At 46.3% G+C, this 14,682-nt stretch overlaps 1 protein-coding gene across 2 annotated transcripts in view; it reads right to left on the bottom strand.

The window, feature by feature from the left end:
* Positions 1-14,682, bottom strand: part of HMOX2 (heme oxygenase 2) — a 43,379-nt gene that overhangs the window by 5,697 nt on the left and 23,000 nt on the right. Inside the window, exons 1-5 of one of the 2 annotated variants that reach the window (XM_012441871.3) lie at positions 10,020-10,571; positions 4,011-4,134; positions 2,613-2,730; positions 1,435-1,926; positions 91-217 (exon numbers count right to left, since the gene is read on the bottom strand). In XM_012441871.3, coding sequence (XP_012297294.2) covers positions 91-217; positions 1,435-1,926; positions 2,613-2,730; positions 4,011-4,093 — 820 coding nt within the window. In that variant the 5' untranslated portion in view covers positions 4,094-4,134; positions 10,020-10,571. Of the gene's footprint in view, positions 1-90; positions 218-1,434; positions 1,927-2,612; positions 2,731-4,010; positions 4,135-10,019; positions 10,572-14,682 lie in introns of those variants that run through there. The other variant, XM_012441870.2, reaches the window with a different exon arrangement.

Raw genomic sequence — 14,682 nt, 5'->3', positions numbered from 1 at the left:
CTGTGTGGCAGCACCAATAAAAGACATGGCATCAGTGGAGTCTGCTGCTACACCTGCCCCAGAAGGGGAGCTTAGGACACGCAGACCTACCTTTGTCTTGTTCAGCAGCGTAGAAGGGGCATTTACGCATGTCTCCTTTCCCATCGTGTACAGGGAACCCATCCTTCAAGGTCTCTGTGGCCAGCATGGAGCGGGCCTGGTCCAGTTCGTTGAATATCTGCAGAAGCAGAGGACCAACTGAGCCATCTTTGGGCTGCCCACACTTTTTTTTGTTTAATATATTTTGAGATGAAGTCTCTGTTGCCCAGGCTTGAGTGCAGTGCTGTGAACATGGCTAACTCACTACAGCCTCAAATTCCTAGGCTCAAGTGGTCCTCCCACCTTAGCCTCCCAAGTAACTGGGACTACCTGTGTGTAGCACCATACCTGGCTAATTTTTAAATCTTTTTGTGTAGATTTGTCTCACCTTGTTGCCCAGGCTGGTCTTCAATTCCTGGGGTTAAGTAATCCCTGCGCCTTGGCCTCCCAAAGTGCTGGGATTACAATCATGAGCCACTGCGCCCGGCCACACTTTGCTTTTAGAGGACACTCCCTCCTGATAGAGTGAGCTGGAGCAGGTGAGCTTGTTTAGGAGTGCCAACTACACAGCTAGCAGCCCTAGTGGGCAGCAGCTACACTGCCTGATGCTCCTCCCTAGCACGAGCTCTTGGGAAGTGTGGATGCTGGTACCCCAAGGCGGCGGCTACCAACTACTGGGTCTCCCCTAGGAACTGACCAGACATGCACCATGCCTTGCCTTCTCTGAGGTGGCTCAAGCCACTGAAACTACCACAGCACAGATACGTGAGGGCGTGAGTGTCCCATTTCTAGCTGCTGGTTATTTTTTAGCAGGAAGCAACAGAAAAACTGGAAAGTGGGAGACTAATGCTGTGGCAGGGCAGACCCACCCTGAGTGGCCCTGGAAGGCCTCACTGGAAGCTGACAGGATCTGGGGACAGAGTAAGTCTCCCCAGTCTCAGCCTCGTCGAAAGGCTACTTGTAAACAGAGCTCACTTACTCTCTACTTGGTGACGCTGGCTCTCTCTGAACTTACCAAGCAGGGCTTTTCAGAGCAAAGCTTACTAAAAAGAAAATTATCCATTCTTCAAGACCAGTATCCTGCAATGAGGGAGGGAGCCAGCTCCATTCTCCCAGACTCCTCCACGTGCTGGAGGACTCACCCTTCCCAAAACATTACCCACTGGCATCTACCAAACCAGGCCTCCATGCTGGGAACCACCCACCGGGCCCATGAGCTCTGGTGGCCACCTTCCTCTTGGCACCCTGCAGATCATCTGTCCTAATGCCACATGTACCCTCCAAGGCCACTCTGGATCTGCTACCACTGTCAAAGGTTCCCTCTTCAGCCCTGGCATCTGGCAGCCCCAATAGTACCTGCATGTTGTACTCAAAGGCTTTGTTGGCCTCCTCCACGATCCTCTCTTTGGTCTTCATATTCAGGTCCAGGGCATTCATCCTGGCCCGGTAGAGCTGCTTGAACTGCTGTGCATTGTCCACATTCTCAAACAGGTAGAACTGGGTCCCTTCCCCTGTGCTGGGGAGTTTCAGTGCACGCTGGGCCACCTTCTTCAGCACCTGGCCCCCCGAGAGGTCCCCCATGTAGCGGGTGTACGCATGGGCCACCAGCAGCTCTGGCTCGTTCTGCCCTATGTAGCGGATCCGCTCCACGTACTTTTGGGCAGCCTCGGAGCACTGCACCTGCTCCTCCCAGTTTTCACCAAAGAAATACCCCATGTCCTTGGTTAGCGCCTCCTTCCGGTGCAGCTCCATGGGGAAGTACAAGGGGGCAAAGGCTGGGTGGTCCTTGTTGCGTTCCATTTCCTCCTCGAGGGCTGAGTATGTGAAGTAAAGTGCAGTGGTGGCCAGCTGTGGAAGTGACAGGAGGAGGCTGGCAATGCCTGAGCCTACCACATCCCAGCAGCTGGATGCAGAGGCTCAAGCGGCAACCCCCAACCCCAAAGACCCAACCCTATGGCCCATTTTTATGTAGTTAATTATTTAACACACAAAGAAGTTTTTGTGTTTCTTAAAGGAATCTGTGGAACATACATACTTTTGCTTCCTTGACACCACTATGTTATTCCACCTAAACCATGAGAGCCCCATTTTTTTTTTTTTTTTGCCCGCGGGGGACAGAGTCTTACTCTGTCACCCAGGCTGGAGTGCAGTGGCACAATCTTGGCTTACTGAAACCTCTGCCTCCTGGGTTCAAGTGATTCTCTGCCTCAGCCTCCTGAGTATCTGGGACTACAGGTGCATGCCTCTACTTATTTTTTAATTTTTAGTAGAGATGGGCTTTCCCCATGTTGGCCAGGCTGGTCTCAAACTCCTGACCTCAGGTGATCCACCCGCCTCAACCTCCCAAAGTGCTGGGATTACAGGCATGAGCCACCATACTCAGCCGAGAGCCACAGCTTAACGTCAAGAAACAATGGAGTATGGAGAAAGTCCAGCTTTTCCCTCAGAGTGGCTCCAGGGGCACCTTTCTCATGGGACTAAATCCCCCACCCCAACCCCATACAACAGTCTGGAACCCAGTGCAGGGCACAAACCTTAAACAGCTCCTTCTTAATGTTGCCCTTCAAGAAGTCCTTGACAAACTGGGTGTTTTCTGCCCGGTCGTGTGCTTCCCTGGTCCCTTCCTTCAGGAGTTCGGAGAGGTCGAGCATTCTGTGGAGAGATGGGAGGTATTTGTGTGTCAATTAGCCCTTCCCAGCTCCCCAAAAAGGACCATAGGAGGAAGATTGAGTCCAGACACCAGGATGACCACCTGCTGTACTGGAGGCTGGGGCTGCTCAGACACTTCACTCCAACATGAATAGCAGGCACTTGTCAGGGAACGCAGGGCAAGCAGACATTGACAGTCAGCTTCAAGGACTCGGGACACAAGGGACAACTGTGGCCTACTCCTTAAGATAGTACCGACATCTATGTGTCTGTGTTGGGAACCACCCAAAAGAGCAATGCTTTGCTTCTATTGCCACCTAGCGGCCGAAGAGACACATCTGTACTCCCATCAGCATTTGCGGGCTTCTCCAGGAACAGCCTGCCTTGGATTGTGTCTCCTAGAATCCACACACCTCACAGTAAGGCTGTGACTGTGGGTCTCCCGGGGCGGCCCTGCTGCCTTCCTCAGACCTTGGACCTACAGCCTCTTTGGGACTATACATGACTAGGCCCAAGCACAGAGGGATGAAAGGAAGACAACAGAGAGGCTGGGGCCAGGACCTTAGGTTTGCACCACTTAATGAAATTACACAGGATAAAGGTGTGCTGATGGTTGGACAAGGTAGAAAACGTGTGATCCTAAAGATGGTGGCACCTGGGCAAGGTCTTAGATGTGTCCACACAGTCTGTCTACAAGAGTGAGAAAAATTCGGCCTTATCATGGTCTGTCCTCTGCTGGCTTCTTTGGGAGATTAGCTTGGTATCTCCCATGTTCTGAGAAACAGTTTATTATTAGCAATTATTTCAAGGGATAAAAAAACAAACTTGGACAATGATAGGGCTATAATGAGAGGCTAATGATGCAGAATAGGGCCTGGTAGCTCAGGTTTAGCATGAGCTGTCCCTATACAGAGTAAGGAAAGCCTGCTCTGCAGTCAGAGTTACTCCAACATTTTATGGGGTAAAAGACTATGAACAGAGCCAGCTTTGCTTCCGTTTACCCTTTCTCAACCCAGATGAGAAAACACTTAAGTTTCTAAGAAGAAAAAAGGATGATGACCATCAAATCCTATCAGCACTCCCAGCAGCACCTGTCCTGCCTCCTTGGATGAGACAATGGACCAGTGGGGAGAGTCCTAAGCAGCTGAAGCTGTATGCTGTCCCTGCAGGGCCAAGCAGGTACCCAGGGGTCCACAGGTCATGGCCCATGGCCACTCCCCAGTGCTTCCAGCAGATGAAACCAGGGCACACCCGACTCAGTGCAGCCAGCCCCCATGGCTCACCTCGTGTGGTTCTCCTTTTCTAAGGCCCCAGGGTTCTTCTCTGACTCGTCTACCGCCTCTGAGGTCTCCACTTCCGCTGACATTGCTGCTGGGTGTGGTTCTTGCTGCTATTGCTCCTCTGGTCCTGTAGAGACACAAGGAGCTGGTGATGTGGAACCCATGGCAGTAACTTCCCCAAATACCTGCCGGTTCTGCTCTCCTTAGAGCCAATGTAACCAAGGTGACACCCACACACCCCAGAATTGTTTTCTTTAAAATAAAGTTCTGCCATTACTGGGACCATAGTGAAATATGGAAAAAAATCTGAACATGAACAATGTATTAGGTAATAACATTGTATTGACATTAAGCTTGCTGGTTTTTTTAAATAACTGTACTGTGATTATGTAAGGGAATGTCCTTGTTCCTAAGAAATACACACTGGGTTATTCAGAAGTAAAGGTACGCTGCCTGCAACTCCCCATCAAATGGTTCAGAAGAGTGTGTGTGCACGTGCATAGGCTACAGGGCAGGGGACACTGGCAAGTCAGAAAAGCAAACATGGGAAAATGCTAGCAGTGAATCTGGGGAAAACGTATGAGAGTTCTTTGTACTATTCTTACCATTTTTCTGTATGCTTAAAACTGTATCACGGCCGGGCGTGGTGGCTCACACTGTAATCACACCACTTTGGGAGGCCGAGGTGGACTGGAGTTCAAGACCAACATGGTCAACATGGTGAAACCCTGTCTCTACTAAAATTTCAAAAAATAGCTGGGCATGGTAGTGTGCGCCTGTAATTCCAGCTACTTGGGAGACTAAGGCAGGAGAATCACTTGAGCCCAGAAGGACGACGCTGCAGTAAGCCGAGATCGCGCCACTCCACTCCAGCCTGGGCAGTAAGAGTGAAACTCCTTCTCAAAAAAACCAAAAAGAACAACTGTATCAAAAGTTACCAAAACAAAACCTCAAAAAGCTTAGGGGAAAAAAAAGCTTGACAAGTAACACACAGTTCCACCCCTCTGCAAGGGTGTTGAGGCCAGCTCATCCTACCTGTGAGAGGCTGGGTACCTTGTGCAGACAGTCTGCAGGAGTTACCAAAAAAGCAGACTGTCCTTAGCCTACTCAGGACTTTGCTAAGGTGAAGGAAACAATAAGCTGGTCAATCAGTTCCCATTGCCTGCTGCAAGGGCTGAGCCTTCGTCAGCCAGGGAAATACAGTCCCATAATAAGGCAAGCTGATCCTCCATCCCTGGGGGCTTCTGCTCAGGCAATGTTAGGAAGGCACAGCCCATCTGGGGAAACTTCCACACGCATAGCAGCACAGTAGCACCCACAACTAATAAAGTAACTCACGAAGACAGAACTACCAACACTGGGGCCAAATCACACCAAACTGGGCCAAGGAAAAAGAACTTAGTTACTGAGCATTTTCTATATGCTCTATCCAGAAACAACAGGTGTCAAGAGGAACAAAGAAGTGTAAGAAATGGTCCTGGAAAGGCTCAAGGTACATATCTTTCCTAAGTTTCCTCTAGAGTTAGTAACATTTTTGTTGTTATCTTTTAGGATATTATATAACACATGGTTTATTCATTGTGGCCTTTTTGAACCATCTCTCTCATCTTTAGATTTAGCATCTGTACTGGGATTATTTTAGGAAGTCAAGCAATAATTCATATAGCACAATGCCTGCCATGTGGTGAGCACTCAATGAACATTACATCATGATTATACTTTATTTTGACTGAGGCTTAGTGACATCTGAGAACACTCAGAAAATAAACATCAGGATGTAAAGAAAAATGGAACCTTCTCTTGACTCCAAATCAGAGACACTCTCCTCTGAAATAACGCTGATGAACTGTATGGTGCACAGCACAGTCTAGAAGAATGTGAAAGCAGGCGGGTATCACATGGAGGGAACAGTATGCAGCGGGCTTCCTGGGGAAGGACCCTCAACACAGACAGGATTTGGGGCAGGGGTTGGGGAGGGGCTCTAGATCCAGGGAATAATATGAACAAAGCCAGAAACGGGCAGTTCACAGATATAAGGCTGCCCAGCTGTGCATGCACTTACCAAGAGGCCAAGACAGGCTTTGCAAGCTGCAGAAGAAGCTCTACATGGCCTTCAGACCTTGATTTATACTTTTTTTTTTTTTTTTTTTTTTTTTTTTTTTGTAAAAGAACAGCTTTAGTGGCTGGGTGCAGTGGCTCACGCTTGTAATCCTAGCATTTGGGGAGGCTGAGGTGGGCAAATCACCTGAGGTCAGGGGTTTGAGACCATTCTGGCCAACATGGTGAAACCCTATCTCTACTAAAACTACAAAAATTAGCCAGGTGTGGTGGCGCATACCTGTAATCCCAGCATTTTGGGAGGCCGAGGCAGGTGGATCATGAGGTCAAGAGATCGAGACCATCCTGGTCAACATGGTGAAACCCCGTCTCTACTAAAACTACAAAAAATTAGCTGGGCATGGTGGCGTGTGCCTCTAATCCCAGCTACTCAGGAGGCTGAGGCAGGAGAATTGCCTGAACCCAGGAGGCGGAGGTTGCAGTGAGCCGAGATCGTGCCATTGCACTCTAGCCTGGGTAACAAGAGCGAATCTCCGTCTCAAAAAATATAAATAAATACATACAGGCCAGGCTCGGTGGCTCACGCCTGTAATCTCAGCACTTTGGGAGGCCAGGGCAGGTGGACCACCTGAGGTCAGGAGTTTGAGACCAGCCTGACTAACATGGTGAAACCCTGCCTCTATTAAAAAAAAATAAATAAATACATAAATAAAAAATATGAACAGCTTTGCTGTACACCCTTGAGGACCTCAAGATCCAAAATTTCTTTCTGGCTGCTTAGTTCTCAGGGAGCAGAGAAAAAGGTGCTGGGAAGAAAGCACTGAGCTGTCTAAAGGCGGGAGAGGTGCAGTAAAGGGTCCCAGAGCCTCTAGACAGTGATGGAGGCAAAGAACCAGGCTGAGGGCACACCCCAGGTACCTGAGGACTGCAGGCCCCATGCTCCTTACAAGCAAAATGAGGCAAAGACAAGTGCAATTCATGGCCCAGGTTACCAGTACCTTGAGTATGCATCCTTGCCATTTGCACCTAACGATCATGCTGCACAACAGTGATTGGGAATGTGATTAAATCTCATTAACTGTGTTTTACTCAATAATAACTGTATGCTCTGGGAGAGTGTAGTCTTGCTTAATTAAGCAACAAGTCCTTTTGCTTCTCTTAAAAATACAAAAAGGTGCCGGGCACAGTGGCTCACACCTATAATCTCAGCATTTTGGGAGGCCCAGGTGGGTGGATCACCTGAGGTCAGGAGTTCGAGACCAGCCTGGCCAACATGGTAAAAGCCCCTCTCTACTAAAAATACAAAAATTAACCGGGCATGATGACAGGAGCCTATAATCTCAGCTACTCAGGAGGCTGAGGCAGGAGAATTGCTTGAACCCAGGAGGCAGAGGTTGCAGTGAGCCAAGATTGAGCCACTGGACTCCAGACTGGGTGACAGAGCGAGACTCTGTCTCAAAACAAAACAAACAAACAAACAAAAAAGGCAGAGCCAAGATCATGCCACTGCATTCTAGCTTGGGAGACAGAGCAACACTCTGTTTCAAAAAAAAATTAAAAAAAAAAAAGGGAAGAGAAAGCTGCTTCCTCTGGTATCCACTTGGGCATTTTCTCAGCAGCACTTTACTTGTGTTATCATCTCCCTTTGGGCACACCCAGTTTAACCTCACTCTTGTCCTCCCAGCCCACGGGAAGCCAAACTCTGGACCAGAGCTGTCTTTTCCACTGCTATAGCTCCAGGGTCTAAAAAATACTAGATTCTCAATAAATACTTGTTGAATAAAAACATCCAACAGGAAAAAAAAAAAAAAAAAAAAAAAAAACAGGGTTGTGGTGAGAGGAAGGAAGGAGAATATCTCGTGCATGATGCCAATAATATGCAATTTTTTAAAAACAGGAAAAAGTAATCTGGTGTCCATGACTTCAATAGTTTTCTGATTTTAATTTGAAGGAAAACTAACAAGAAGAATTCTGAGTCCTCAAGGAGAGTAACCAGTACCATCTGTGCAGAGCTGGGGGCTGGGGACAGAGGAGGCTCCTGGGAAGGCACATTCAACACAGGGGTCAGGGGAGGCGACCTGTGTCCATCTCTGTGGCCTAGCCATCATTCAAGGGAGTGGCCACACAGTGAGTCATTCAGGGGCCACCCTGCAATGGCAGAAACAGAACTTTTTTCACTTTCTGAAAAGCTACATGTCCAGACTTAGTCTGGCTGACTTCTATACTTGAATGCTAAGCTTTGCAGGAACCACTGGAATCTCTAGAAAATTGGGGGCCAAATCATAAATGTAGAACCTTTTTAGACTTCAATCTCTATTGTCAATGAGAAGCTACACATTCCCAACCTGCCCCCCCCTCCAAAAGAAAAGAAGAAAAAATATCCTAAAATATTCCACTCTGGGAAATACACTTCAAGAAATAGTAATAGTTATCCTAATTGGTATCAAAATAATACACAGCCATACTATGATGCTAGGAAAAAAACAACACACAGCCTAAGAACAAAGGGCATGACTGCTCAAACAATAGTAAACAATGGAATCCTGGCACAGCCGGGACAAGTTGGTAAGCTGTGTTCATGCATGGAAAAGCCTACAGAAATTTTTTTTTTTAAAAAAGACCCAAACACCGACTGCAACTGTGTGCAAAATTTTACAAGTATACTGACAATGACAAACAGGAAATTTGGAGAACTATAAATACTGTTTTTTGTTGGACTTTTTAGCCAACTGGCTGCTTCTTTTATATAAAGTGACTCAATTCTCTTGGAAAGAAAAAGGGAAGAGGGAGGGAAAGGCAGGGAAAGGAAAAAAAGAAACCAAGAGACAGGAATTGGACCAAGCAAACCAGCTAACATCCTGCACTGCATTAACTAACTAGTCAATGGAAGTTCCTGGGGCCTCTTTACTTTTCTATTACAAATTCTAGAAAGGCCAATCTGCCCTCTCTCTTTCCCATTTCCAAAAAACTTTGACCCTCTGTTTATAAAATCTACCTCCACTACTCCGTAATTCCAGTACTCCTAACTGTTCACCTGATCAGCTGCTGATTTTCATTCTAACCCTTGAGCTAAGAGAAACAGTAACAAAGTTCCTATCACAGTTAACGCCCAGCAAAAGAGATTCCTTTAGACCAGCTCAGCAGATCCAGAACACTGTCTCAAAGCTTTTGCTCCTGCTAAATTGCTGGTACAAGGCACTACTAGGACTTCTGAGACCACAGGAAAAGATGTTAAATCCTCCTCCGTGGAGACTAAGTCCAACAAATTTCAGGTCAGGTAACTCAGTGCATTGCTGCCAGGTGGGAATATAATCTAAGGACTATATTATAATTCATTTCCATCTGGTAATACAGAAAGGAACAATAAAGACTTCTTTGTCCTGGAGAAACCTCAAGTGAAGGAAGGGAGCAGGTTGCTCAGCTCAGCCAGCACTGACGGGAAGGAACAGCAGAGTGACCCCACTCCCTGGAATGAGAACAATTCTGCAGGCTTCTGACTCAATGAAATAGTGACACTCGACAGTGACCAGCTACTGCACTGCATGAGATTCCCACAACATGAACTTGGGTTGTTATCCCACATGCACAGGGAAGCTAAGTGGCTGCTCAGAGACCTTTTTTTTTTTTTTTAAGATATTTCTGAACATCTCTTTCTTGATGCTCAGAGACTTCTGCACTGGGACTCTGCCAATGCTCCCTCCTTCCTGAACACCTTGCAGCTGACCATCAGGATTCCTACCATGGCCCTGGATGAGGGCCCCTTGCCTGTTTCCTAGAAGGCTGTTTGTAGCCCAGAGCTCACTCTTGTATAGAACTGACACCATATTAATATGAGGTGATTACTCTTCAGCTTCCACAACTGACTGTCATCCTGTTTTCCCAGTTAAACCAAAAGCTTCCTACAAGAGAGATCAAGATTCCCTCAGACTCAGATGAGGGTCCAATATGACTTACAGCCTAGCATCCTTGGGAGGGTCCAACCTAAGTCACAGCTGTTGCAAATACACAGATGGAGTTCCTTCTGAAAAAGCCAGTTACATGAAGGATTTGTGTGCCTGTGCCTATGTGTATAACAAGAAAATAACAGTTAAATTCTAAAATACCAAGTAAAGAAATACAAATTTTTAATTGGGTCCTATGTCTCTAAATTAACTGTATGAAATCTGTTTTTTACTTCTCTTCAGATCTGACTTAGTCTTCTAAGTTTTTAACTGACAATTATATTTATGGGGTATACAATGTGATGTTTTTACACATATATACATTGGGGAATAATCAAATCGGGTTATTAATATACCCATCAGCTCATATACTTATCATCTGTTTGTGGTGATAACATTTAAAATCCACTCTTTTAGCAATTTTTAAATATATAATACTATTATATATTAACTATATTAACTATAGTCACCATGCTGTAAAATAGATCATCACACCTTATTTTTCCTAACTGAAATCTTGTACCCTTTGACCAACATCTCTCCTTTCCACACCCACCTTTCCCTTGTCCCAACCTCTGGTAACCAACATTTTACACTCTCCTACGACTCTTGACTTTTTCAGATTTCACACATAAGTGATATAATGCACCATTTGTCTGTCTGTATTTGGCTTATTTCACTTAGCATAATGTCCTCTAGATGCATCCATGTAGTCACAAATGACAGAATTTCCTTCTTATTTATGGCTGAGTAGTATTCCATTATGCATAAATACTAGCTTTTAAAAATCCATTAATCCACTGTGTGCTGTGAAGACTAAGTGGGCTAACATGTATGAATGTCTGATGAAATGCAGCACCACCTCAAATATTGAGCTCTTCCTGAGGAAGTTGCTGGTGAGAATGAACAACTGGGTGATTGTTAAACACTGAGGAAGAACAAGAAATCCAGCAAATTCACAGATAGTTCTGGGCAGGTCACACCTGAGGACTTCTGACTCAGACCTCATTCTCCAGCAGCATCAGGAAATAGAAATATCTGCCCTTTCCAACATGATCCATGTGACCACTGCAGGCTAGAATAGACACATTGCAGATGCCACTAGAGACTGGCTGAGCCACATGTTTGGGGCAGCAGACAGAGCTGAATCAGTTCTTATCCAATAAGGCACTAGATAAAAGAGGCTTCTCAACACCCTGAAGAAGCCACATCATCTAGGATCATGGCTTCTGAGTTTATAGAATAAATGGCCTGAGGTCTCCTATGAACTCTGGTACTGCCACTCCTCAGGAAATCTTATACATAAGCCCTTTCATTTCAATCACTGGGGACATTCAATTCCACAGTTCACTGAATGGATTAATAACTATTAACCTCTTGATAAAAGACCAAATCCAGGCAGGGTGTGGTGGCTCACACCTATAATTCCAGCGCTTTGGGAGGCCAAAGTGGGAGGATCACCTAGGAGTTCAAGACTAGCCTGGGCAGCACAGCCAGACCTCATCTCTATGAAAAATAAAATAATTAGCCAGGTGTAGTGACACATGCCTGTAGTCCCAACCACTCAGGAAACTGAGGCAGGAGGATCCTTTGACCCTTAGGAGTTCAAGGCTGCAGTGAGCTATGATCACATCATTGCACTCCAGCCTGGCCAGGGAGTGAGACTCAAAAAAAAAAAAACAGCAAGTTAAGATTGAGTCTGGTTGGGTGTGGTGGCTCATGCCTGTAATCCCAGCCCTTCAGGAGGCCGAGGTGGGTAGATCACTTGAGGTCAGGAGTTCAAGACCAGCCTGGCCAACATGGTGAAACCCCATCTCTACTAAAAATATAAAAAATTAGCTGGGGCCAGGCACAGTGGCTCACACCTGTAATCTCAGCACTTGAAAGGCCGAGTCGGGTGGACCACAAGGTCAAGAGTTCGAGACCATCCTGGCCAACATGGTAAAATCCTGTCTCTACTAAAAATACAAAAATTACCAGGGGGTTGCAATGAGCAGAGGTTGTGCCACTGCACTTCAGCCTGGCAACAGAGCAAGATTCCATCTCAAAAAAAAAAAAAAAAAATTAGCTAGGTGTGGTGATGGGTGCCTGTAGTCCCAGCTACTTGGGAGGCTAAGGCATGAGAATCATATAAACCCAGGAGGTGGACGTTGCAGTGAGCCTATAGTGCCACTGCACTCCAGCCTGGGTGACAGAGTAGTGAGACTCTGTCTCAAAAAAAAAAAAAAAAAGACAATGGATCTTGGAAAAGTGGGGACTCTGGGGACACAAAGCACTTGACTCAGATTTACTAAATAAGCACTTGCACATTTGGGCAAGAAGGGAGGAGAGAGCACAACAACTGAAAGCTAATCTAAAGGCATTAGCCTCTTAAGTAACCTCGAAAACTGACAACAGACCAGATGCAGAAGCTCAAGTCTGTAATCTCTGCATTTTGGAACGCTGAGGCAGAAGGATCACTTATGGCCAAGAATTCAACACAATCCTGGGCAACAAAGTGAAACTCCCCCACATCTCAAAAAATATATTCAATTAAAAAAAAAAAACCAACTGCAGGCTTTTTCTTTTTTCGAGACTAAGTCTTGCTATGTCGCCAGGCTGGAGTATAACCAGGCTGGAGTGCAATGGCGCGATCTCTGCTCACTGGACCCCCCGCCTGCTGGGTTCAAGCAATTCTCCTACCTCAGTCGCCCGAGTATGTGAGACTACAGGCTCATACCACTGTGCCTGGCTAATAGTTTTTTTTTTGTATTTTTAGTAGAGACGGGGTTTCACCATGCTGGCCAGGCTGGTCTCAAACTCCTGACCTCATGATCCCTCAACCTCAGCCTCCCAAAGTGCTGGGATACAGGCATGAGCCACCGCGTCCGGACTGCAGGCTTTTCTGATTAGAGAAGACAAGTGAGCAAGCAGTTCAAATACAACTGAGAAGGCAGACACCAAGGGCGAAACCTGAAACACTGGAAAGAGTTCAAAGGAGAGGCCTGGAATCTACTATTGCTGGCATAACAATGAGTCCTGGTAGAGTCTTCCTATTACTCCTGTTATAACTGAAATAAACATAAGACTCGCCCCTGTGCCCTGACTGCCACCTCACTTTATATAAGGACAATGGGTCCCAGGGCTGGGAAGGTAAGAATTCTTTAGTGCCATAAGCAGTACCAGGAAGGAGAGGGGTGAAGGCCTGAATTCATTCTAAAATGGTTCTGGAGGAATTTTTTTTTTTTTCAAGACCAGTCTCACTCTGTCACCCAAGGCTGTAGTGCAGTGGCACGATCTCGACTCACTGCAACCTCCACCTCCCAGGTTCAAGCAATTCTCCTGCCTCAGCCTCCCGAGTAGCTGGGACTACAGGAATGTGCCACCATGCCCGGCTAATTTTTTGTATTTTTAGTAGAGACGGGGTTTCACCATGTTAGCCAAGATGGTCTCAATCTCCTGACCTCGTGATCCGCCCACCTCAGCCTCCCAAAGTGCTGAGATTACAAGTGTGAGCCACTGCGCCCGGCACTGGTGGGATTTTTAAAGGGACAGAGCCTAGGCTTCATATCCCACAGAGCTGGCTTTAACAGAGGAAATGCCAATGAAACCTTGGGTCATCCCTAGGTTACTATCAAGCAAAAATTATTCCAACATTGAACAACCTTGAAAGAAGGTATCTTGTGGATAAGTGGACTCAGTCATGTTTCCTTTCACACAAGCATAAAAATTGTCACCTTTAAGTCTCAGCTTCTATTATAAACAGGGACTGTGAATAGCATTTGGGAGTGGAGGGAAAAAAAAGTAGGTGATTAAGGTGCTTATTAGGAACTGCCATTTTGGGAAACCTGAGAGTACTATCAGCTCCCAGGTGCTTTCCTCTCTCCAAACAGCCTGAAGCCTTAAAAGCCATTCCTGGAGGCTGGGCCTGGTAGCCCACACCTATAATCTGCACTTTGGGAGGCCGAGGCAGAGGGTCACTTGGGCCCAGGAGTTTAAGACCAGCCTAGGAAACATAGTGAGACTCTCATCTCTACAAAAATAAAATAAAATAACATTTTTTAGCTGGAGGTGGTGGCTCACACCTGTATTCCCAGGACTTTGGGAGGCTGAGGCAGGGGGATCATGAGGTCAAGAGATACAAAAAAAATACATAAAAAAATTAGCTGGGTGCCGGGTGCGGTAGCTCACTCCTGTAATCCCAGCACTTTGGGAGGCCAAGGAGACCAACCTGACCAACACGGAGAAACCGTGTCTCCACTAAAAATACAAAATTAGCCAGGCATGGTGGCGCATGCCTGTAATCCCAGCTACTATGGATAACCTCTCCACTGAGTCAGAAGAATCGCTTGAACCCGGGAGGCAGAGGCTGCAGTGAGCTGAGATTGCACCACTGCACTCCACCCAGCGAAAGAGCAAGACTCCGTCTCAAATAAATTTAAAAAATTTAATTTAATTTAATTAAAAATAAATAAAATAAATAAATATATTTTTCCCCCCAAAGAAGCCATTCCTGTCCTGGGAGAAGGCCCTCAAGTTCACCCAAGAAAGCACCAGACTATAAATCTGACAGACCTGGGTATACCAGGCTAAGTCACTTTTAAGCAGTGTCTCACTGGCTATGAAGAAACTAAGATCAAGAGAATTAACATGGGCAAGGTTACTCAGAGAGCTAATGCTCAAGTTGAGACTAAACT

This window comes from Aotus nancymaae, unplaced genomic scaffold (genome assembly GCF_030222135.1).
Source record: "Aotus nancymaae isolate 86718 unplaced genomic scaffold, 86718_ANA_hifiasm-v0.15.2.pri h1tg000049l, whole genome shotgun sequence".
NCBI lineage: Eukaryota > Metazoa > Chordata > Mammalia > Primates > Aotidae > Aotus > Aotus nancymaae.
This window is presented reverse-complemented; position numbering and strand designations above follow the sequence as displayed.